The following is a 25,472-nucleotide window of genomic DNA, read 5'->3' on the forward strand; positions in this document are numbered from 1 at the left end:
CAGGTTTAATACTTACAATCCACAAGCCATCAAAATGAACCTGGTCATGGAAGTCTTTCACCATATCATACCACCAATGAAACGTTTCAGGGTTTGTAAAGTCAGGAAACACTGTAAGACCTGGCCATACCTGTCAGAAATGATAAAAAAAAATATGTATTGATAGATACTATGGAAGAGGAGAAACAAGTCAGTTCTGTATGAGCCAGTTCTGTGAACAACTTTTCTGCTAAAAAGGTCAATAGTTACAATCATAATAAATTTTAAGTCATAGAATACAATATTTAGTCGCAACTGGTTATAAAATATTGAATGTTACACATTAGTCAGAAGGGGTCAGCAGAATAGACAATGTGACTGATTAAAACACTAATACTGTTGTTGCTATATTGCACTATATTACTATGTAGGGTTTTCTTCTGCATTAAAACATAAAAAGTAGCAGTGTAAAATCCCTGAAAACAATATACCTTGCCAACAAGAGGCTGACCGGTCGCATTTTTTATAAAAACACCCTTCTTTAGTCCATCATCGTAAGGAGGGTATTTATCACGAGGAGCTGTACTGCTTATGGCTGGATCCTGAAAAAAGTAAGTTACACCATATTAGATTTCAATACGTGAAAAGCCTTTCAGATAAAGTCTCAGCACTGGAATACATGACACTTCCTTACCACAATCATGACATATTTCACCCCTTGCGCATGGAATCCTGTGACCATGTTAGGGTAGTTACTAAAGCGCTTTTTGTCATATGTAAAGTCTCGATATTTATCCATGTAGTCAATGTCATTCCACTGCACATCCTGGAAAACATTGTAGAATTATGCAAACATCAGCTCTGAACACATATGCAAGCCTACATTAAAACAAAAGACATTTTTAAAATACTGTCATTTCACAATATCGCTGCCGAATCAGTACATCTACTCCAGTTTTTCTTTCTTGCTAAAATCTATATCATAAAAATCAAAGTCTGTCTGTCTGTCTGTCCCAAATAAGCTTTCAAACGCCTGAACCGTTTGACCCCGAATTTGGCACACAGATACATTGGGTGCCCGGGAAGGTTATTGCGAAGGTCCCGTCCCCGCCAGATGTACAGGAGGGGAGGGGAAAGAGCGGCGCCCCATAGAGATGAATTGGAAAATCTCCTCACTGCAAACACAGGTTATATAATTAGCTGCAGCAGACACGGCAGTTGGAGCCTTAGCAACCAATAGGATTACTGCTTTCATTTTCACAGGGAGTTGTGGTTGCTAGGGAAGCTGCCTCACAACATCCACAGTAATAACTGGTAGACCCCCTACTCCATCTATACAGTACATGTATACAGGGCCCCCTACTCCATCTATACATGCATGTATATACAGGACCCCCTACTCCATCTATACAGGTATACAGGGCCCCCTACTCCATCTATACAGTACATGTATACAGGGCCCCCTACTCCATCTATATAGTACATGTATACAGGACCCCCTACTCCATCTATACAGTACATGTATACAGGGCCCCCTACTCCATCTATACAGTACATGTATACAGGGCCCCCTACTCCATCTATACAGTACATGTATATACAGGGCCCCCTACTCCATCTATACAGTACATGTATATACAGGGCCCCCTACTCCATCTATACAGTACATGTATATACAGGGCCCCCTACTCCATCTATACAGTACATGTATATACAGGGCCCCCTACTCCATCTATACAGTACATGTATATACAGGACCCCCTACTCCATCTATACAGTACATGTATACAGGACCCCTACTCCATCTATACAGTACATGTATATACAGGACCCCCTACTCCATCTATACAGTACATGTATATACAGGACCCCTACTCCATCTATACAGTACATGTATACAGGACCCCCTACTCCATCTATACAGTACATGTATACAGGACCCCCTACTCCATCTATACAGTACATGTATATACAGGACCCCTACTCCATCTATACAGTACATGTATACAGGACCCCTACTCCATCTATACAGTACATGTATATACAGGACCCCCTACTCCATCTATACAGTACATGTATATACAGGACCCCTACTCCATCTATACAGTACATGTATATACAGGGCACTACAGGACAGGTATACCAAACTGTGACTGGGTAACACTGCCACACCAGACCTGACCAATACCGCCATACTGTGCTGGATAACACTGTCATAACACGCCTGACCAATACCGCCACACTGTGACTGGGTAACACCTCCATACCAGACCTGACCAATACCGCCATACTGTGACTGGGTTACACTGCCACACCAGACCTGACCAATACCGCCATACTGTGCTGGATAACACTGTCATAACATGCCTGACCAATACCGCCACACTGTGACTGGGTAACACCTCCATACCAGGCCTGACCAATACCGCCATACTGTGACTGGATAACACTGCCATACCAGACCTGACCAATACCGCCACACTGTGACTGGATAACACTGCCATACCAGACCTGACCAATACCGCCATACTGTGACTGGATAACACTGCCATACCAGACCTGACCAATACTGCCATACTGTGACTGGGTAACACTGCCACACCAGACCTGACCAATACCGCCATACTGTGCTGGATAACACTGTCATACCAGACCTGACCAATACCGCCATACTGTGACTGGATAACACTGCCATACCAGACCTGACCAATACCACCACACTGTGACTGGATAATACCGCAATACCAGACCTGACCAATACCGCCAAACTGTCACTGGGTAACACCGCCACACCAGACCTGACCAATACCGCCATACTGTTACTGGGTAACACTGCCACACCAGACCTGACCAATACCTCCATACTGTGCTGGATAACACTGTCATACCAGACCTGACCAATACCACCACACTGTGACTGGATAACACCGCTATACCAGACCTGACCAATACCGCCAAACTGTCACTGGGTAACACTGCCACACCAGACCTGACCAATACCGCCATACTGTGCTGGATAACACTGCCATACCAGACCTGACCAATACCGCCATACTGTGACTGGATAACACCGCTATACCAGACCAATACCGCCATACCCCCCTCGAAAAGACACCCGATTTTCTAGCAAGTCTTAACGGGAGGGTATTGCCCCTCTGCAAGGTGCTACCCTAGGCACCAGACCATGGGTGCCTAATGGTAAATACGACCCTGCAGGTATACAGGACACTGACACTTTATACCCGGGCAGCGCCGGGTACATTTTCTAGTCTATATCATAAAAATCAAAGTCTGTCTGTCTGTCTGTCTGTCTGTTCTTCTGTCCGTCTGTCCCATATAGACTTCCAAACGCCTGAACCTTTTGACCCCAAATTTGACCCTAAAATCTCCTCACTGCACACACATAATTAGCTGCAGCTGCCCAGAGAAAACGGCAGTTGAGAGCCTTAGCAACCAATAGGATTACTACTTTCATTTTCACAGGGAGTTGTGGTTGCTAGGGAAGCTGACTCACAATAGATCCACAGAAATAAGTGGTAGACCCCCTACTCCATCTATACAGTACATGTATACAGGGCCCCCTAATCCATCTATACAGTACATGTATACAGGGCCCCCTACTCCATCTATACAGTACATGTATACAGGACCCCCTACTCCATCTATACAGGACATTACAGGTATACAGGACCCCCTACTCCTACTATACAGTACATGTATACAGGGCAGTATTACCAGCTGCTGCTGCCCTAAGTGCTAAACCTGAGGACACCCCATCCTCACTCACCAATTAGCATCAGGATTGGTAGGTAATAGCTCCAGACATCACATTTAACACCACCACACCTGACCAATACCGCCATACTGTGACTGGATAACACCGCCATACCAGACCTGACCAATACCGCCATACTGTGACTGGATAACACTGCCACACCAGACCTGACCAATACCACCATACTGTGACTGGATAACACTGTCATAACACACCTGACCAATACCACCATACTGTGACTGGATAACAACACCATACCAGACCTGACCAATTCCACCATACTGTGACTGGATAACACTGCCACACCAGACCTGACCAATACCGCCATACTGTGCTGGATAACACTGTCATAACACGCCTGACCAATACCGCCAAACTGTGACTGGATAACACCGCCACACCAGACCTGACCAATACCACCATACTGTGACTGGATAACACTGCCATACCAGACCTGACCAATACCGCCATGCTGTGACTGGGTAACACTGCCACACCAGACCTGACCAATACCACCACACTGTGACTGGATAACACTGCTATACCAGACCTGACCAATACCGCCATACTGTGACTTGATAAAACCGCCATACCAGACCTGACCAATACCGCCATGCTGTGACTGGATAACACCACCACACCAGACCTGACCAATACCGCCATGCTGTGACTGGATAACACCGCCATACCAGACCTGACCAATACCGCCACACTGTGACTGGATAACACCGCCATACCAGACCTGACCAATACCGCCATACTGTGACTGGATGAATCTGCCATACCAGACCTGACCAATACCACCAGACCTGACCAATACCACCATACTGTGACTGGATAACACCGCTATACCAGACCTTACCAATACCGCCATACTGTGACTGGATAACACTGCCATACCAGACCTGACCAATACCACCATACTGTGACTGGATAACACTGCCACAGCACCTCCACCAACTCTATACTACAGGTATACAGAACCTCAAACTATATACTACAGGTATTCAGGACCCCAAAACTATACACTACAGGTATACAGGAACTCCACCAACTATATACTACAGGTATACAGGACCCTCAAACTATACACTACAGGTATACAGGACCCCCAAACTATATACTTCAGGTATACAAGACCACCAACTCTATACTACAGGTATACAGCACCTCCACCAACTCTATACTACAGGTATACAGGACCCCCTATACACACTTGACACTTTATACATTTTCTAGTATAATAATATTCTTAATGCAAAAACATCTGGACAAATCCTTTTAAGAGAAATTCTCCTAAAAAAAAACAGGTTTAAAAAAAAAAAAAAAAAAAAGAAGAAGTATTCATTTAACATTTCACAAATATACAATCAAGTTTATGGATGACAATAGTAACATGTACAATGGGGTTGGCATAGTGTGAACTAGAGCCACACAGCGACCCCTGTCAAGCAATGCCATCACTCATACAAGTGAATGGGGTCTCGCTGCAACTCACAAGGAAGGTCATGGCCGGCTGTGAGTCGCAACGCAATCCCATTCACTTGTGAACATGTAGGACTTTTAACTTTAGCAACAGCGACAAACTTGACGGTGGCCCAGATTTACTTTTGAAGTTGAATAGTAAGCACTTTGCTTCTGTCTTGCTTAAAACTGCCTGTCACTAGCACTGTGTGGCAGTCTCTGCATGGTAGCACCTGCAAAGTACACCTCTCAGAATATGGCAAAACAAAAAACTAAAATTTTAGGGTATAAATGTATTAAGCTCTTAATTAATTATTACGTACATGATTAGGGATGACCGAATTTACAGTATTGGCAAAGCAAAGCGCTTCCTAAGCTTGCCTGGCAGCTTGTCAGCCAGCTACCTTGCCCACAGCCGAACCTAGCGAAGGGCTTTGCTTTGCTAATACTGTAAATTCGCTATACAAGATCCTGCTGTCAAAGGTGTATAGAGTGGGCTCTGGACTCATACATGGTGACTTTCCGCTGCTATCAGCCTCTGAGGGTTGCCCCTAACAGGCATTGATCCTGTGCCATCTATTTAACCCTTTAGATGCTGCTGTCAAAACTGACAGCAGCATTTAATTAGCACTGCCATGTGTCATTGGTGCAGTTACATAGTGCATTTGGTCCCGCAAAAAATAAGCCCTCATGGGATTCTGTACATAGAAAAATAAGTTTTGGCTTTTCGAAGGTAACAAGGGGAAAAAAAAAAAGTTAAGGAGTTAAGCAAATCTGTAACCACTCGCAAACATCCCGCCACGTCTCTGGATGTTTGCTGAAGGGGTGGGCTTTTAACCTCTCTTTATTTTTGCTGTCCCTATTAGAAGGAGGCAATTTAAAGATAAAGATAAATCGGTATAAAGGAGTTGGATCCATGACAATGTCCAGCAGAGGAGCAGTACCCATCCATTATGGCCCCTCATATAAAATGGGACAAACTTTTATAGATTGTTTGCGCCACTAGTGTTTCAGATTTCTCAGTTCAATTCCTGAAACAAGAAATTTTGGTAAAATAAAGTCTAAGTAACTACATGAAAAATAAAAAGGGATGTGGGAATTATAAGTGATCTTACCAAAGGCATATTGGCTTTGCTCATATTTCTCACAACCTCTTCGGTCATGTCTGAAGTTGAATATCCCCAACGGCATATGTGGAATCCTAGGCTCCAAAACGGAGGCATAAAGGGAAGCCCTGAACAGACAAAAAAGTCGTGGTTAATCATCATCCAAAATATTGTTAAAAAGAACGAATACCGTGTACAGTATTAGTCACTTGAAGCATTTAGGGCTTGCAAACCAAAGCACAAACTGAATCTGAACAATTAGCAAAACGTTATTTTTTTTTTTGTTAGCCCATAGCAACTAAGGAATAAAAGAGAAAAAAAGACCATATTCTAACTCTGCCCCAAGATTGTAAACGTGAAGTCAGTCATCTGCTCCACCATTCACTCATAGGCTGGAGACATCCACAAAATGCGATCCCCGATGTGGCTGGTAAAATAACATGGAGAAAAGGTGGAAACACCATTCATCGTGAAACTTCGGACTAGGCAAGAATATGATTTTATTTTTTTCCTGTTTGGTTACAGTGGGGCAGCGTTAGTACAGGGAGACATTACTACTATATTGTTTCACAGGGGGAACGGTTACTGTATGGGGACACAGTGGGGGGCATTATTACTATATGAGGCACTATTACTGTATAGAGGCATTATTATATAATGGTACAGTTGGGGCATTACGAGTGTACAGGGGGCTATTAACAAGCTAGGGTATTATTTGTAAAAAAAAAAAAAAAAAAATCACTGTAGGGACATTATAAGTAAGTGAGTCAGGGAACACAGTAAATAAATTATTACTGCATGGTACACTAATTGGGCACCCATTCTCCACAGAAAAGAGTCGCAGTTGGAAGTAGTCCTCATGGTTGTCAGAGTCAGATGAAGAACAAAACCAAAAGAAAATGCCTCCAGGACAATGAGAGGGTATATAGCTATGACTGTGTTTTGTGTAAATTTCTATTTACTGTACACAGTAAATAGGCCATGTTCACACACCACAATTTTACAATAGACAACGACCTTTATTACAGGTTGCAACAACGCCGGCTGCACTGAACATGCTGCGTACACTACGGCCGGTGTCCTCTGCGGCCGCACAAAATAACTGACAGGTCTATTTTGTGCACCCACTATTCAGTGAACAGCAGCCGTACAAGATAGCCTGTGCTCACAGTGTAAAGTACGACTCATGGCCATACTTTATATTGTGGGCTATGGAAAACTGGAGCGCGGGCACACCTGAATGTCCCCGCATTCCAATTAAAATAAAGTGATGTTCATCCATTCAATACTGCAGTATCGGCCGGGTGACACATGTAAGCGGTTGTTGTTTGACATGGCCGTGTCAATATCGGCCGTTTTCTTACTCCGAGTGAATATGGCCTAACCTAGAAATTAATCGCTTTCATGATTAACTGATTAAAGTTTCCTTGTGTAGCGGTGTTATTCTTACCAATTGTTTCATGATATTGGCGGATCACAGACTTGGGCTCTGGGCCTAAAAATACATAAAAGTCCAAAATGCCTCCTATAGTTCTCCAGGTAAGAGCTGGGGCGGGCTGAAGAAGAACATCTAGGAAAAAACATTAGGAAAGAGCAAAAAATGCATTTTAGCCTTAGACCAATTCAATCCAACATAAATATAAGTGGTAGGAAGAGAAAAATATTGACTTACCACCAGTTTTACCCACCATTTTTAAATAAAGCCCAGCCCCTTTTCCCCAGCTGACTGGCCCTGGGCCTGGCGGAAGCTTTGAGGAAAATTGCGGAATAGATTTGTATCATGATTTATGCAAACTTAAATCAAGATAAATTTGGCGCAGGTGAAGGCCACGCCTCCTCCCTGCCCTTCAGATGAGCAGGGGTTATGGCTGGCATATGCCACAGAGAGGGCACGAATCTGCAACTTCTCTGTGGCGTACGCTAGGGGAGCATCCTTGATACATCTCCCCTGTGTGTACACCAGGCCTCATGGTGATCTGGACTAAAGAGAGAAGAAAATGAAAGGATGCCTATCAGAGAAGACATTGCCTGTGAGTAAAGTGCTCTGTGTAAAAGGCCCCGAGAACAGGAGCGAGATAAGCAAATATTTATTTGTCAGCTGATTGTATATTGTGCAGCCCTAAAGTAGTTGTTAGATGGCAGCACATCTCCCTATATAAACAGGTGATGTGCTGCCAACAATTATGGAAGTGAATGGCAGCATGGACAATCTGTAGGCTAACCTAGGACTATATCACAATTTAACCTTTAATTGGTAACGCCCCATTTACATTAAGGGTACAAACACACACACTGTATACGCAGCATATTTTCTGCTGCGATACGCAGCAGATTAGATCTAAATAACTGAACACAGCATCAAATCTGCACCATCAAATCTGCTGCAGATCTGCTGCGTATACGGAGTGTGTGTTTGTACCCTAAAAGGGGAATTATAAAGAAAAGAATATCTCAAGTCTTCCAGTACTTATCAGCTGCTGTACGTCCTGCAGGAAGTTCTGTATTCTTTCTAATCTGACATATTTCTCCCTTCTGCCACCTCTATCCGTGACAGGAACTGTCCAAAGGAGTAGCAAATCCCCAAAGAAAACCTCCTCTGCTCTGGACAGTTCTTGTCACAAACAGAGGTGGCAGCAGAGAGCACTGTGTCAGACTAGAAAAAATACACCCCTCTGCAGGACATATAGCAGTTTTAGACTGTTAAGATTTTTATTCAGACCTAAATCTATAAAAATTTTCTTACTCCAGTTGATTTTAAAGATTTTTTTTTCCTTGCTGGAGTACCCCTACCATACCATGGAGTACCATAATTAAAACATTTCCATTAAAGTGAAATATTTACCCATTGCATTGCTATTGAGCAAGAACACTCCATGAGCTGAACCATCTTTTTCCACAGCCAAGTAGAATGGATGAGTACCATATAGATTTGCTTCTTTCTGCAAAACATTATATTTGCCTGTGATCATTTTGTGGTTTGTCATAGAAAAACCTGACATGCTGTAAGTCATCCTAAATTATAAAGAAGTCTATGGTCCAGTCAATCCACCACTATCCAATAAGACAGTAAAAACTTAGATTAGACAGTCTGACAAATTTGTCTAATTTAGAAGAACTGTAAAAACGGTTTAAAAATGGCGCTTAGGCAGGTGGGGAGTGGGGAAGCCATACCTTACTTTCCTGGTGGTCCAACTGTTACGAAGCCCCACACTGCCTGGTTAGTGCAGGCAGTGACTGGCATTGTGTCGGTCATGCTCTGACAGTGAGCAGCCAGGACCAGGAGTTGTAACAATAGGGTATTTTTATTTTATACTCACCAGAAAATTATTAAAAAGCAATAATTATACTGTAATAGTACTTTGTGGACAGAATTTTATTTATTTGGTGGTGGTGGTCAGTGGGGGATTAAATGTACCCTGGGCTGTCCACCCCACCTGGGCCCCCATCCCCCCAGTCAATCCGTCCACATTATAATCCACTACTGCCCCCCCTCCCCCCCACCCTCCAATGCTGTCCCCAATAAACACTGCCTGCCTCCCCTACTTGCTGGACCCAATAAACCTTAATGTTTGGTCCCTTGCTGCACAGAGGATGTCAGGAGAGGAGGGGCTGATCTTATAGGGGAAGTCACAGCAGCACAGAGGATGTCAGGAGAGGAGGGTGCTGATCTTATAGGGGAGGTCACAGCAGCACAGAGGATGTCAGGAGAGGAGGGTGCTAATCTTATAGGGGAGGTCGCAGGGTCCCAGCAGGACAGAGGATGTCAGGAAAGGAGGGTGCTGATCTTATAGGGGAGGACACAGCGTCCCAGCAGCACAGAGGATGTCAGGAGAGGAGGGTGCTGATCTTATAGGGGAGGTCACAGCAGCACAGAGGAGGTCAGGCGAGGAGCGTGCTAATCCTATAGGAGATGGTCCCCCTCTTCCCCCCTTATAGATGGTCCCCCCTCTTCCCCCCCCCTTATAGATGGTCCCCCCTCTTCCCCCCTTATAGATGGTCCCCCCTCTTTCCCCCCTTATAGCTGGTCCCCCTCCCCCCCTTATAGCTGGTCCCCCCTCTCCCCCCCTTATAGCTGGTCCCCCCTCTCCCCCCCTTATAGCTGGTCCCCCTTCTCCCCCCCTTATAGATGGTCGCCCTTCCCCCCCCTTATAGATGGTCCCCCCTCTCCCCCCCCCCCCCTTATAGATGGTCCCCCTCTTGCCAGCAGATAACACAAAAAAAAACAACTCCCGTGCCGTCCGTTCCCCCGTCGAGCCTCTCTCCTTCTGCAGCCTCCGGCTGATGTGCGGCTGCCGGGGGTGTCCCGTCCTATCCCCGGCAGCGCGCGCATCAGAGAGCTCTCTGTGCGCCGGAAGTCACAGCCACAGGCGCACGGGGAGCTCTCTGATGCGCGCGCTGCCGGGGATAGGACGGGACACCCCTGGCAGCCGCACATCAGAGAGTCAGTGGCGGCCTCGGGCCCTGGGCAGCCGCCCAAACCGCCCATATTATAATCCGCCACTGGTGGTGGTGGTGGTGGTGATCTGGAAAGGTGAGCATCCGTAAGGTTTATATTTAGAACACCGAAAGCCCTATGAAAGTGCAAGTTAATTGCCAGGTATTGGATTCAGGAGAACGCACCTTCTATTTTGGAACTAATTGCTAGCATTAATATAGTAGTTTGTTTAGAGAAAGGGGTATATCAAAAAAGGAAGGCCTTTAAAAAATTTGAGAATATTTGGGCCCCTTTGTTTGATGCACCTGGTATACCGTCTAGGGATCTTCGGCGTAACCCAGTGGAGGCCTTTTTACTATTGTCGGATCAAAATGAAACTATTAATAGACATGCTAGTTTAAGAGGAAGATGTAGTGTTACAGCAATGTAAATGACACTATCCTCTTGTTGTTCGCTTACCAACCCTCATACATGATTAAGTGCTGAAAGATTCTTGCTCTAGGTGCTTTACACGACTCAAAATTTCTTATTAGGAGAATGAACATGCGAGGGGATTGTTTCCGTATGTAACTTTCTTCGCTATTTTTATAAACAAATATTTTTTTTGCTACCTCCATAAACATTGTTTACATGTACAGGGGTTTTCAGGTGGTGGATGGGCAATGTTTTGTTAAAAATGCACTTTTTTGTGTTAAGAAAAAAATTTAAAAATCTCATAAAAAAAAAACCCTATGAAAAAAATATTTTGTCTCCAAACATCATCTTCAATCTTGAAATCATTGTTAACGGTTAACCGTTTAAAAGGTTCTTGAAGGATGGAAACAAGCAATGTCTTTATTTCTCTAAAGTGCCTATACACCTTCAATAACTGTTGACTGAACGATAGTGTGGCCAACAGCTCTCTCTCCTGGGCTGTATTAAGCTACCGCTAGACAGCTCTGGTGGCTGCTTCTCTCTTTGAGAACAATGAGCAGTGAAAATCCATCATGCCTGACCCGTATTTTTGCTAACATAATCTGTTGGTGGAGACTTGGGAGGCCCCCATACACCTTATACTGATGGCGGATTTGGTGACATTACTATAAAATGCATCAGGAGAATGATAAAACACAAAGTATTACAATGGATATAATCCCTTACCATAGGCATAATATCTCTGTTCCAGAAAGTTATTCGGGACCAATCAGTGTTTAGGTTAATGGAAGTGAGATGCTCCCCCAGACCATATAGATAATGAGAGGGAAGAGATGTGGAAATCTGTAAAAATTGATCTGCAAAGAGAAGTGGAGCCAAGCCTGTATTCAACCTATAAAAAAAAGGACAAAATAGATCTTTATTGCACTGACAATAAAAAAAAAAAATCAAATCTTAAAAAAAAAACAAAAAAAAAAAAACTTTGTCTTAAATCCAGTCAACAACAAAGAATGTAAGCCTGAAGTGGTGCCGCAGGCTGGGCATAGGGCGTTTATGTGGTAGCAGGGTAAGTGGGGTTAGCAGATGCTGAGGAAGTGGCATTACTGTTAAATCACACTATGGCCTCTAAATATCTGGGTGAATGCCATTGTATCTTAGCTGATGGATGGCTAGTGCGCTTTAAGAATATTGACATTAAAAGGGGTTGTTCGGCATTGGCAAGCCTTTGTTATATGGCTGCGGTCCTGATGCGGCGTCTCTGGTATCCCCAGTGACTGCAGCCCCGCCACTTCTGAAACAAACTCACCTCAGTAGTGCCAGTCTGCTCAGTCAATCACTAGCCACAGTGCTGTCCTGTCACTCAGTGATTGGCTAAGCAGGCTGTCACCCCTCTCGAAGAGGCGTGACTGCAGTAAGCATGGAACACCGGAGATGCTGCATCAGGACACCGGGGGAGCGTAGAGAGGTAAGCATAGGCTCTTTATTTTCTATATGACGCCGCCATATAGCAACAGTTTGCCAACACCAGACAACCCCTTTGTTTTATGTACATGAAGAGATTGTGTTGTCAAGGACTCACCCTTAAGAAGTTTACATCAAAAATTATTTTGCATAACGTTCACAAAAATGCGAAAAATAACATTGCAAACATTCTGTTGCATAAAAAAAAGGTTATTTATTTTTACAATGTTATGAAAAACCTGATAATGACTACATCATTAACGGGCTGCAGAGTTGGTCCTTGTGCCTGCAGCAAGGTAACCGATAGCTTTGCACATGCTTGGACACAACAACCAGCAGGGCTGTCACTAAGCACTGTCAACGGGATATGAGTCTTGTCCTTAATGCCAGATTAGATCTTTCTTACCAGTGATCTGTATCAGTGGTTTGTATAGAGGACATCAGGAAACACAAAGAAAATACGTTCCCTGTAACCCTATGCCCCCCATTGTAAAGAAAGAGAAAATAAGTAAAATGAAGAAAAAAAATCAGAAAGGTAAAATAGAATGTGGCCTTCCTAAACATGCTCCAATTTCACATATCCATAATAACAAAAAAATGTGTTTTATCCCCACTATCGGCAAATGCTGCGCTGGCATTAACATGTTTCTGTCACGCAGATTGTACATTGTGCCAAAAACAAAAATCACCCCATTTGCTTTTGCTAAACATTTTCTGTACCTGGGGATCATCACCTGCAAAGAGAGACTGCATATAAAGCTAAGGGTGAGCAACATATTTAAAGGGGTATTCCAAGATAAAACTAATTCCACAGGATGGGGACAAGTAAGATTGTAGGGGGTCCAACCTCCAGACCCCTCGGTGATCTCCCTCTCCGAGCCTGTGGCTCTTTTGTTATGAATACAGCCGAGGGTACAACAAATGATCTGCAGCTTTATTCATTCTCTATGGAGCTGCTGGAAAGAGCCAAGTGCTGTACTCTGCTCCCTCCAGCAGCTCCATAGAGAATGAATGGAATGGAATGAATGTTTAACGCTAAAACAGGACCTTTACTATTGGTGCCATAGTGGCATTATAAAACGTATATATATATTTGGCATCACTATGTATGTGAGAACTAGAGAATTTTGCTGGGCTACAGAAATGATCCTTGTATCGTTTGTGCAGCCATGGAAACTGACAGCACAGATATGAATCTAAGTTTCCAGATCACATAGGCAGTGCATACATACCTTCACAACGGTTGTGTGATCCAGCATTTTCACATTCTGTATTCTGGGCTGACAGTGTCACAGATGCAAGTCTGTGACACTTGTCAGCTCCCATCCTGCTCTCTAGCCGCCACCAATGTTTCTTCAGGCTGCCACCCCGCCTCCTACGGATCTATTGACAGCCGGAGGAGGTGCGGTGGTGGCCAAAAGGCACAGCAGTGGCCAATAGCGTTCTTAATGTACGGGCCAAGTATAAAACATTTTGGGAACCATAACTAATGATGTCATGCTGATTTTCTATTCTGATACATTATTTTCAAACATTTAGTAACCACTTACACTTCCTGTCCATTGCTCTTTCTTTTCACTACAAGGCTGAAGGGGTCAGGGGTAATTTGAACATCATACTGAGTATTGTTTGCCTTTCCTTTTGCACATGGAGTCTTTATGGGAACCTCATACCGCTGTTGAGCTGGGTCCTTAATCTGGAAGAAAAAGTTAAACACATAATAAAAACATGAAACCATTTTCCTACTACTAGCATGGAGCAGGGGGTGCACATGTGTATTGGCCCTCCATTCTAACAGTGTTCAGCTGTTTCTGCAGCTCCCATACTGATGCGGGCGTGCACGTCTCCACCCACGTCATAGACTGCATTCTATGCACAGGTGGATTACTCCGTCCATCCAAAGAATGAACATGTTCATGCGGAATGCACGACGGGTTATCCGTCCCCATTACACAGTTTGCACGCACCCTAATACGGTAGCTAAAAATAGTAATTTAGCAAATGTGGATGTCATATTTCAGGGAAAACACCTTCATAAGATCCAGTACTGGATTTATTTTTTTCCCCCTGGAGTACTCCATTAAAAGGGACAGCTTTGGTAAAGGCTTGTTATTGTTGAAAAAGAAAAAAAAAATACTCACAGTAAAATGCAGGCGGCTCTCAGTCTCAAAGGAAGCCACAAGCTGCAATGTCATAATATCATTTGGCATAAACGTCTCCTTGCATCGAACAAGAGTAGCAGTAAATCCATGTTCTGTCTCGGTTTTGTTGCTCAACTTATAGTTTGGGTATGTTGAAGAGAAAAAACACCATGGTTGTCCAATCCTTGGATTTTTTCCTGTTGGAGAATAACAGCAACCGCGAGCTTCACATTCTTCCTTTGTCACGCCTTTCTCTGGTGCGCAGTCAAATCGACGGGCAGGGGCCACATCACACACATCTGATTCCTTCTCAATAGTGGAGGTCGCAATGCCAACTATACTGACCAAAACAAAGAGTCCCAGTAGCTTACCACCAGACCTCCATTTCTTTATCCCAAGACACCTTAGATCAGCCATCCTGAGTCACCTACAAGAAACTAAATGAAAAACATTGATTTTAAGGTGCTGACACACTGAAGTATCAGTATTTTCATGCACAGGATCTGTCAGATTTACCAGTTTTTTAGTCAGTAAATTGTTGTATTCACCATGAAATAAGTTTTCTGGACCATCTTTTTCAGTCTGTTGTAGCTCCTGACTATAAATAAAAGTCAAACATGGCTCACAAGGGACAAGAGGTTGAGAATGTCTGACCTAAACCATTAAAGGATGACATGGGGGGAGATTTATACAAATGGTGTAAAGTAGAATTGTCTTAGTTGCCCCTAGCAACCAATCAGATTCCACTTTCCATTCTTCACAGATTCTTTGAAAAATGAAAGATGGAATCTGATTGGTTGCCGGGGGCAACTAAGACAATTCTACTTTACACCAGTTTGATAAATCTCCCCTATGGTGTAAACATTCAAGTGAAACATTTAATAAAAACGGCAATTGAACAAAAATAAAGTGCCAAGATTCATGAAATTATGTAATTTTAACATTTATGTGTCCTTAATGCCAAACTAGGCCATGTTCTTAAGGGGTTATTAGGTTTTAATTTGAATTGCGAAAGGTTGGCCCTAAATATACAACAGTATGTAATTTACAGAGATATTTTCCCAAGCCAATGGCTATGGTTGACCCAAATAAACAGAATAATGACAGGTACACCTACTGTACACGCTCATACTCACAAGGTTCATTCAGTCTAAAAGGAAATGCCTCCAATTACAAACAAGGATACTTTATACAGCTGATGTAGTAAGGCAAGACTCCTTAACCTCTGTTAAACTCCTAATCTGAAAAAAGGGTCCCCCAAAAAAGTCACTTTTTGTGTAGATTTTGTTTATTTTGAGTAAATCTTGTTGTTGCATAACTCAGGTGCATTGTATCTATTTTAACCTCTTAGTAACTGAACCCATTTTAGCTTTAAAGAAGGGTAAATAGTGTTTATAGAAATCATTTTTGGATATATAGTTTTAATTTATTTTTGTTAATTTTTTTTCCGGGGAAAAAGCAAAAACACCAATAAACAAAAACTCTGGGATTTTCTTGTATTTCTTTCCAAAAAATATTATCTTTATTCTGTGGGTCAGTACGAATGCAGGGATACCAAAAATTGAAAGTTATTTTTACACTTGTTTTTTTTCCTCAGTATTTTTTTAAAATAATTTATGAAAAAAAGTTTTATTTTCTGTTTATTACTTTTTATGAGTTTTATAAAATGCATTGTTATACTGAGTATAAAGCATAATTATTGCCTAGTCATCGTTACACTTACAGGCATTATACTCTATTATCTGGTACAGCCTAATCCACATCATAGTCAAGGCAGTCCTAGCTCCTGTTTGCCATCGAAGATCTGAAGGCTCAGCTTCATGACCGCTCTTACCGCTTCTTCTGAACATGGTATTATTGAGACCAGGTCACTCAAACTACCGACTTTGATTTTGGAAATTATAACTTGTCATTTTTTGGATACTCCTATGTATATTATTATCCATATATTGTTAGTAATTGTATACTGGAATGGCATGGCGCCTGCTTACACATATACATATACTACATACACATAAAATATTGCTATTACGCTGTGTTGAATTGATGGGCATTATAATATATTTGTTGTATCTTCTTAGGACTGGATAATGTTATAGCCCTGCCTTGTTTTTTGTTGATTCTACCTATTTTTTAGGTCATTTAGGTCTTTTTGATTATATTTATTTATATATATATATATTTTTTTTTCATAGCTTTGTAGGCTCCATGTTAGGGTATGTGCACACTGAGTAATAGGCCAAGAATTGAAGCAGAATCCTGTCTTATTTTCAGGTTGAAATTCCTCCCGTAAAATATGAACAGAGCAATGTCCCATTATGTTTAATTGAATTAACACATGTCAATGAGCGGATTTGGCTAGACTAGAGGAATCCTATAGAAAACAATGGGGGCTTTAATTCTGCTTGAATTCTGCTTAAATACCACTTGTATTCCGCTCAAATTCTGCCAGAGCTGAATAGGTGAGGAATTTGAAGCAGAAAACTTTCCTCTTCAAATCCTCGCTGAATACTTGCCTATTCCTCAGTGTGAACATACCCTTTCAGAGCAGGGATGCAGTATGCACTATATAGCCACCTGCCCCTGATCTGACCTCTTTCACACTAAAATACATGAAAACAAATCAACATCAACAAGCAATGCAGCAGTGTTCAAGCTGTGTGCTAACTAGAAGCTGAACTGTCTTTTTACAGCCGGGAAGGGGAAAAGGACACATAGGAGATAGGTCTTATTGATCTTGTGCATCTGTTCAAACTATTTCAGTAAAACATTACGTGCAGTTTTGACACAATACATGGAAACAATATAACCTACCAAAGCACAAGGTACCCATAAATAGATTTACAGGCACACAATGGTTGATAAGGTTAAAAGTAAAACATAAAACAAGTGAGTTGTAATCCACAGTCACTGCCTTTGGTTTCCTATTTCACTTACCCCCTCCCACATGCAGCTGCCTTCAGAGCTCAGCACTGCAGGTCCTTTAGTAACAGCAAGTCATGTGACTTGTGGACACGTGACAATAAAGGAAGAGACTTTAGATTACGGAAGTGAAGAATACTGACGCTCACTATTGGACATTTCAGTCATCACTAAAGAAAACTAGGTTAAAAGACTGCATGAGTAGTGTGGATACATGAATAGGGAAGTAAACAGATCTGTTTTAATTTTTTTGCAGATTTGTTTTTTTTATTAAACAAGAGATGTAAATATGAGCACTGATTTATTAGTAGATTTATAACCTAATCTATTTTAAAGTGTTTTTATAAGATTTTTTTTTAACCAGATCTCTTTATTGTGCAATCATAGTGACATTCACAGAGGGACTGTAACACAAAATTTTTATTACCCGGAACCCAGTAAAATAATCATAGAAGCAGATCAGCATCCATCTTCTCCAGGCAGTGTAGGATTCAAATGTTCAGTGTTCCGATTTGCGTGAACCTACTGTTTGCTCAACTCTAATCAGAATACAGCAAAGATAGTATAATCATTAAATAGTTAAAGATGACCACTTTAAACCATAATAATAATAATAATAATAATAATAAAAGTTTATTTGTATAGCGCCAACAGATTCTGCAGCGCTTTTTTTTCTATGCATACAGTACAGAGGTACATAATACACAGTTAAATTGGAATAAATAAGAACATAAATAAAAACAAAAATACAAAGTATAAACGAGACCTGCTCGTTGGAGCTTACAGACTATAAATTTTCGTTGACACCATGGTCCATGGTCCAGCCTTTATTCATAGTTAGAAATACAGGATAAGCCAGTAACAACGCCAATGTCTGATGCAAGTAAACATATAAAGTGCAGGAACCGTCAGAGATAGAGCAAGGGAAACAACAGAAGGGGGAAACCGTTTAGGGAATGTTATAGGCGAGCCTGAAGAGATGAGTCTTCAGGGCACGCTTGAAACTGTGAGTATTGGGTATGAGTCTGATGTGTTTGGGTAGGGCGTTCCAGAGAATTGGTGCAGCACGAGAGAAGTCTTGGAGGCGGGAATGAGATGTTCTGATTATGGAAGATGTTAGGGTTAGATCATTAGCAGAGCACGGGAAGGATGATAGGTGGAAATGAGGGAGGAGATGTATGGAGGGGCAGAGTTGTGGAGAGCTTTATGGGTGAGGGTGAGGAGTTTGAAGTGGATTCTGGATTTAATGGGTAACCAGTGCAGTGACTGGCACAGAGGGGAAACGTCGGTATAGCGGCTGGAGAGGAAGATGAGTCTAGCTGCTGCATTCAGGATAGACTGGAGAGGGGAAAGCTTAGAGAAAGGAAGACCGATTAGTAGGGAGTTACAGTAGTCAAGACGAGAATGGATCAGGGCGACAGTCAGAGTCTGAGCGGTGTCAGTGGTGAGAAATGGGCGGATTCTGGAGATGTTTTTGAGATGAAGATGACAGGAGCGTGTAAGAGCTTGGATGTAGGGGGTGAAGGATAGGTCAGAGTCTAGCATAACCCCCAGACATCGAGCCTGATGCACAGGAGTGATGCTAGTACCACAGACTGAGAGGGAGATGTCGGCTTTAGGTTTGTTAGAGGGAGGAAGTACCAGAAGTTCAGTTTTGGAGAGATTAAGTTTGAGAAACAGAGAGGTCATAGTGTTAGAGAGAGCGGATAGACAGTCACTGGTATTTTGCAGGAAGGCAGGGGAGATGTCGTGGGAGGAGGTGTATAGCTGGGTGTCATCAGCATAAAGGTGGTATTGGAAACCAAACCTGCTGATGGTCTGTCCGATGGGGGCTGTATAGAGGGAGAAGAGGAGGGGACCCAGGACTGACCCCTGGGGAACCCCGACATTAAGAGGTAGGGGACAGGAAGTAGAGCCAGAGAAGGATACGCTGAAGTAGCGGTCAGAGAGGTAGGAAGAGAACCAAGAGAGAACAGAGGCCTTGAGGCCAAGAGAGCTGAGCATGGAGAGGAGAAGCTGGTGGTCCACAGTGTCAAACGCTGCTGATAGATCCAGAAGAATCAGCAAGGAGTAGTTTCCTTGTGACTTGGCCTTCAGGAGGTCGTTTGACACCTTGGTGAGAGCAGTTTCAGTGGAGTGGAGGGATCGGAAACCAGACTGTAGAGGGTCAAGAAGAGAGTTATCGGAGAGATAGCGGGTTAGGCGAGAATAGACAAGACGTTCCAGGAGTTTAGAGATGAAGGGGAGATTAGAAACAGGCCGATAGTTGGCTGCACAGGATGGGTCTAGAGAAGTTTTTTTCAACAGTGGGCTTATAATAGAGTGTTTGAACCATACAATTGCAGACGACGCAAAGCTGCTAAGGGTAAACTCGGACACGCCGATTTCTGGGATTGTAATATAAATAGATCAGTGGGGATCTGCACATTGGCACCAATGAAGTGATTGAAGTGGCTGCGGCATTATCTTCCAGTGTCAGGCTGGCTTCACACTGCCTTAAAATTTCAGAAAAATGCCAATAAAAACACCATGGTGTTTTGTTTTTTTGCAAAAAGGCCAGCGGCCAGATGTTAGCTGGAAGTGAATGGAAGTGTATCATTTGCCTTGCACACATGGCATTTTTGGTGAGGTGTTTTCCTCTCCTTTCTGGCATTTTTGAAGCTCTGAGGGTGTGGCTTTTTTTTGGCAAACAGTGGCGTTTTTTTTCTCCCATAGACTTCAATGGGATTGTTCTGGTTGTCTCAAAGTCTCAAATCTATTGCTGTGCATATGACCTTTTTTTTGGCGTTTTTGTCATCTTTGGTGGTCCAGTAGCTAGGTCACGTGATGGCAGAGGGGAAAAAAGTTAAGCACACAAAAAGGCCTAAAGCACAAAAAAAATTATTCACACTTAAAGTCAAAAACGTTAGAAAAAAAACATGAAGAAAATCGCCATGCGTCACTTTGGCGTTTTTTATTTGCCTGAAATACGTCAGACAAAAAGTGTGTGTGAGGGCACCCATAGGGCCATTCATCTTTGGATTGGGTGTGGAGAGACACAAGTCTGTGCTGGGCATTGAGTTTGCTGAACAAACTGTATGACACTCGGGGAGGTTTATACATGAAGCCTGCTAGAAATGGACCAATGTGTAAAAATCCTCTCAGCAACAGTACTGATTTGCATCTCTATATGCTTAGTCTAGAGCAGGGGTGGGGGACCTTTGGCCCTCCAGCTGTTGCAAAACTACAATTCCCATCATGCGTGAAAAGCCGACGCTAAAGCTTTGGCTGTCCAGGCATGATGGGAAATGTAGTTTTACAACAGCTGGAGGGCCAAAGGTTCCTAATGCCTGGTCTAGAGGTAACCACTAGGCTTCCTTCAGACACAAATTTTGTGTGGCATTCTTTGGGCATTAAAAAAATAAATCACAAAAACAAAACAAAACTGGGCAGCAGTTTTTTTTTTTTTAAATTCGTTTTATTGAATATGTGCAGAGAGCAATAAAGAAACATATTCATGCAAGAAGAATACAAGGGTGTCTGATCGGCCCTCGCAGGGGCCCTGCACACGCTTTACAACAAAAATAGGAAACCGTACAATCTTCAGCATAAGTCAAAGGAGAATTAGCATTATGCAGTGGTAAAATCAGAACATAACATAGTAAACACAACAGCACAGTAAACACCTTAACGTGAGAAAGCTGCTAACATGGAGTCAATGCTTGTCCTATGACTACGTACTGAATATTGAGTCAATGGGTGTTCGCACCAGAGGCCCCACACCTTATCGTATTTCTTAGGGCAACCACGATTTTTATATACAATTTTGGAAAAGGGGAGAATACCGTTAACTATTTTCTTCCATTGGGAGAGTGTGGGGGGACGGGGGTCCATCCACCTTAGGGCGGTCCCTTTGCGGGCCAGGAACAGTACTTCTTTAAGGAAGGTACGTTCATAGGGGTTCCAGGGCTCCTCATCTAGGACTCCGAACAGGCAAATAAGAGGATCTGTTTGTAAGGGCCTAGTCAGAACCTCTGAGAGTGTAGAAGTAACATCTTGCCAGTATGAAGCAAGGTATGGGCAGGCCCATATGAGATGCCAAAAATCCGCGCGAGGCGTGTGGCACCTGTGGCACTCATCCGTGTCCATGCGTCCCATGCGAAAAAGCCGCGCGGGCGTGAGATAACTGTGATGGATAATATATAATTGGATGATTTTGTGGTTGGCTGCCGGGGAAACCGAACGGTGTGAGGCCATCACCTCCTGCCAATCCTCTACAGACATGGAGGGAATACATGACTTCCAATAGGCCTCCGCTCTTAGGGGCGCATCGGCAGTCTTACACGTCAGGAGGTGCGTATAGAGAATAGATACTAGACCCTTCGGGCCTTGGGTCCTGAGGACTCCAATCAGAGGGTAGTCAGAAACCGGCTTTCTGGGACTAGGGAACTGACTTGCCAAGGCATGACGGATCTGTAGGAACTTAAAGAAAAACCCTCTAGGCATGTTATACTCCTCCCGTAGTTGGTCAAATGATTTAAACATGTTCTGATTATACAATTGGCCGACCGTCAGTACCCCGTGGGCTTTCCAGAACTCAGGGTCTAATGCCGTAGTCAAGTGGGGTAGTGCCGGGTTGTCCCACAGTGGAAGATCGGACATGATGTCCTGGAACCTATGGATATGGAGGGCAGCACGCCACACCTGCCTGGCTAGTTTGTGGGCGGGAAGCAATAATTTTGTCGGGCCATAGTTGGATTCCAACAAGGGCCGGAGAGTGGACCATCCCAGATAGTGAGCCAGGAAAAATTCACTAAGTGGCAACTCTTCAGTGGACAACCAGGGACCTAAGTGCTTCAATTGCCCAGCAAGGTAGTATATGTGCAAATCTGGTAGTGCATAGCCCGCCTCATCTTTAGGGCGCTGAAGGGTAGTAAGTTTTAACTTAGAGCGGGTGGGGCCCCAAATGAAGGGGGGAAGTAGGGAGGAGACAGACCTGAAGAAAGTCTTAGGAACAGGCACCGGGGAATGCTGCAGGGCATATAAACATTTGGGGAGAATAATTAATTTAACCAAGTTAATACGCCCGGGAACATTTAGGGGAAGCGTGCTCCAGACTTTAAATTTGTCTCTGATATACGGGACAAGAGGCAATATGTTTCCCGCCAAGTCCAGTGTGTGGTCTCTGTATATGTTGACACCCAGATATCGGAACTGGTCCACCACCCTCAGGTTACAGAAGTGCGTTGGCCATGTACGTTGCAACAGGGGCATGAAAACTGACTTGTCCCAGTTGATTCGGAGACCGGAGTAACGGCCATAGTTGTCAATTTGGGCTATATATTGGGGCAGTGTGGAGTGTGGTTTCGTCATGTATAGTACCAGGTCGTCCGCATACATGCCAAGTCTGGCCTCTCGGTCGCCCAGTCTCATTCCCTGTATAGTGATGTCCTGACGAAGGAGAAGCGCCAGGGGCTCCACTGCCACCGCAAAAAGTAGGGGCGACAGCGGGCACCCCTGTCGCTTCCCCCTGCCCAGGCTGAAAAGGTCGGAACACATGCCATTCACAGATACCTGCGCCTTTGGCGCATCATATAGTATCCGGACCCACCTAATAAATGTAGGCCCAAACCCAAACCTGTGGAGGGTCTCCATGAGGAAGGGCCATTCTATAGAGTCGAAGGCCTTGGCCGCGTCTAGCGAGGCCAAGGCCCAGTCACCCCCGAGCGCCGTCCCCACCTGCACCGCGGTCTGTACCCTCCTGATATTGTCCGTCGTGGAACGTCCGGGCATGAAGCCAGATTGGTCGCTATGTATAATGGACAATATGACCTGGTTCAGGCGATTAGCTAAAAGCTTCGTAAGAACCTTGTAGTCCAGATTTAACAGGGAAATAGGGCGATATGACCCGCATTCCTCTGGGTCCTTTCCAGGCTTAAGGATAACGACCACCGTGGCCTCATACATAGAAGGGGGAAGTGTGCCTGTCTGAAAGGCCTCCTTATACATATCAGTCAGGGGGGTCGTCAATGAGTCAGAATATTTGGCATACACCTCCAGAGGGAGGCCATCGGGTCCCGAGGCCTTGCCCCTTGCTAGGTCTCCGAGAGCAGTCGCCACTTCTTCCGGGGTTATGTCAGCGTCTAGGATAGACTGCTCCTCAGCCGTCAGTGTAGGGAAAACTATAGTGTCTAGGTAAGCGCCAAGTTGCTGGTCAGTGTAGGTCACCTGAGATGCGTAAAGGTCCTTATAGAAAGCAGAGAAGTGCTCAACTATCTGGGAAGGGTCCGTTAGGGTAGCACCCTCCGCAGTGCGCATACGGAGCACGGGGGGGGGCAGCCGTACTCTGGTGTACCAGATGGGCCAACAATTGACTGGATTGATTCCCGTGCTCAAAGTAAAATTGTTTAGAGAAAAACATTTTCCTATTAATTTTCTCATTAAGGTGATACATGTATTCCCGCCCCTTACATAGCCAATTTTGCCTGTTGTTATCCGAGGGATCCCTTGTGTATATGTCCTCCAAGCGTTTGCAATCCTGTTCTAGTTCCTTTTCCCTAAGGGAAGTATCTCTCTTAATGAAGGAGATGGAGGACCTGAGGCACCCTCGGAGATAAGCCTTCAGGGTATCCCACATTAGAATGACATTGTCGCAATTCCGATGGGCTGTCAGGAACTCCCCCAACTGATCTGGAATGCGGTCCTCCTGGCCTATCAATTTCAACCAGAACGGATGAATTTTCCATCTACGGGGTTGCAATTGGACAGCGTGAGCAAGGGTAATCATAACAGGTGAGTGATCAGATATTGCTCTCACCTGGTAGGACACGTCTTGTATAAAGGGATAAGCGGTGTTATTGCTATAAACCAGATCAATACGGGAGAGAGTCCCTCTGCCCACCGAATAACAGGAATAAACATTTCTGGTAGGATTGCGGGTCCTAAACACATCCAACCATCCAATCTCTCCCATGAATTGAGACAGAGGCGTATCTATGGGCGCCTGGGGAGGGCGCACTGGTCCCGGGGGAACGCGAGCGAGTCTGTCCAAGGCCGGGCTCGGGGTCAGGTTAAAGTCACCAAAACACAGGCACCTGGCTCCTGGACACCCCGCTGCAAACGTGGCCGCCAGGTGTAAAACATCTAAGGTGGCCGGTGGAGGATTGTATAGGGCCAATAGGACATAGGGAATATTATGTATATACGCATGTACAAATATATACCTGCCCTCTGAGTCAATTTTTGTGGTTACCGGTTCCCAGGCCAGTGATCGATGTACTAATAAGGACACGCCCCTGGAATACGAGGTATGGGAAGTGTGCGCCTGCCACTGTACCCAGGCTTTGTGCAGCAGCTTATACCTCGTGGGGATAAGATGGGTCTCCTGCAGGCACACTATCATGGGATGGTACTGGCGGAGGTGGGCAAAAATCAGGGACCTTTTCTTGGGGGAGCCCATCCCTCGCACATTCCATGATACAATTACGGGGTTTGCCATCACTCAGCTAGAAAAATATGTGTGGGAATATGTGGTGCGGACCTTGCAGCCATGTCAGGTGTCATAGGAACATTCTGCAATCGCGTACTAATGCGTTTACTCCACTCTGTCACTCTTGGAAACCATAATATGCAGCATTTGATGTCGCAACGGCGACACATCACTAAAACATACATCAACAATTCTATGCTCAGAACCTGCATAGGCTTATAAACAATCATAACCATGGTGGCTCTAAATCTGGGGTGGAACCCGTGAATGCCACCTGTCAGTCTCATCGCCAAGAAGACCTGCCAAG

The 25,472-nt window shown here is 44.0% G+C and overlaps 1 protein-coding gene across 3 annotated transcripts in view; it reads right to left on the minus strand.

The window, feature by feature from the left end:
* Positions 1–17,773, minus strand: part of GAA (alpha glucosidase) — a 32,552-nt gene extending 14,779 nt beyond the window's left edge. Inside the window, exons 1-10 of one of the 3 annotated variants that reach the window (XM_069951623.1) lie at positions 17,713–17,773; positions 14,776–15,212; positions 14,185–14,330; positions 11,900–12,065; positions 9,167–9,263; positions 7,775–7,894; positions 6,334–6,452; positions 674–805; positions 471–581; positions 17–130 (exon numbers count right to left, since the gene is read on the minus strand). In XM_069951623.1, coding sequence (XP_069807724.1) covers positions 17–130; positions 471–581; positions 674–805; positions 6,334–6,452; positions 7,775–7,894; positions 9,167–9,263; positions 11,900–12,065; positions 14,185–14,330; positions 14,776–15,192 — 1,422 coding nt within the window. In that variant the 5' untranslated portion in view covers positions 15,193–15,212; positions 17,713–17,773. Of the gene's footprint in view, positions 1–16; positions 131–470; positions 582–673; positions 806–6,333; positions 6,453–7,774; positions 7,895–9,166; positions 9,264–11,899; positions 12,066–14,184; positions 14,331–14,775; positions 15,213–15,291; positions 15,363–17,712 lie in introns of those variants that run through there. The other 2 variants (XM_069951624.1, XM_069951625.1) reach the window with 2 other exon arrangements.
* Between the last annotated feature and the right edge of the window lie 7,699 nt (positions 17,774–25,472).

This window comes from Dendropsophus ebraccatus, chromosome 14 (genome assembly GCF_027789765.1).
Source record: "Dendropsophus ebraccatus isolate aDenEbr1 chromosome 14, aDenEbr1.pat, whole genome shotgun sequence".
NCBI lineage: Eukaryota > Metazoa > Chordata > Amphibia > Anura > Hylidae > Dendropsophus > Dendropsophus ebraccatus.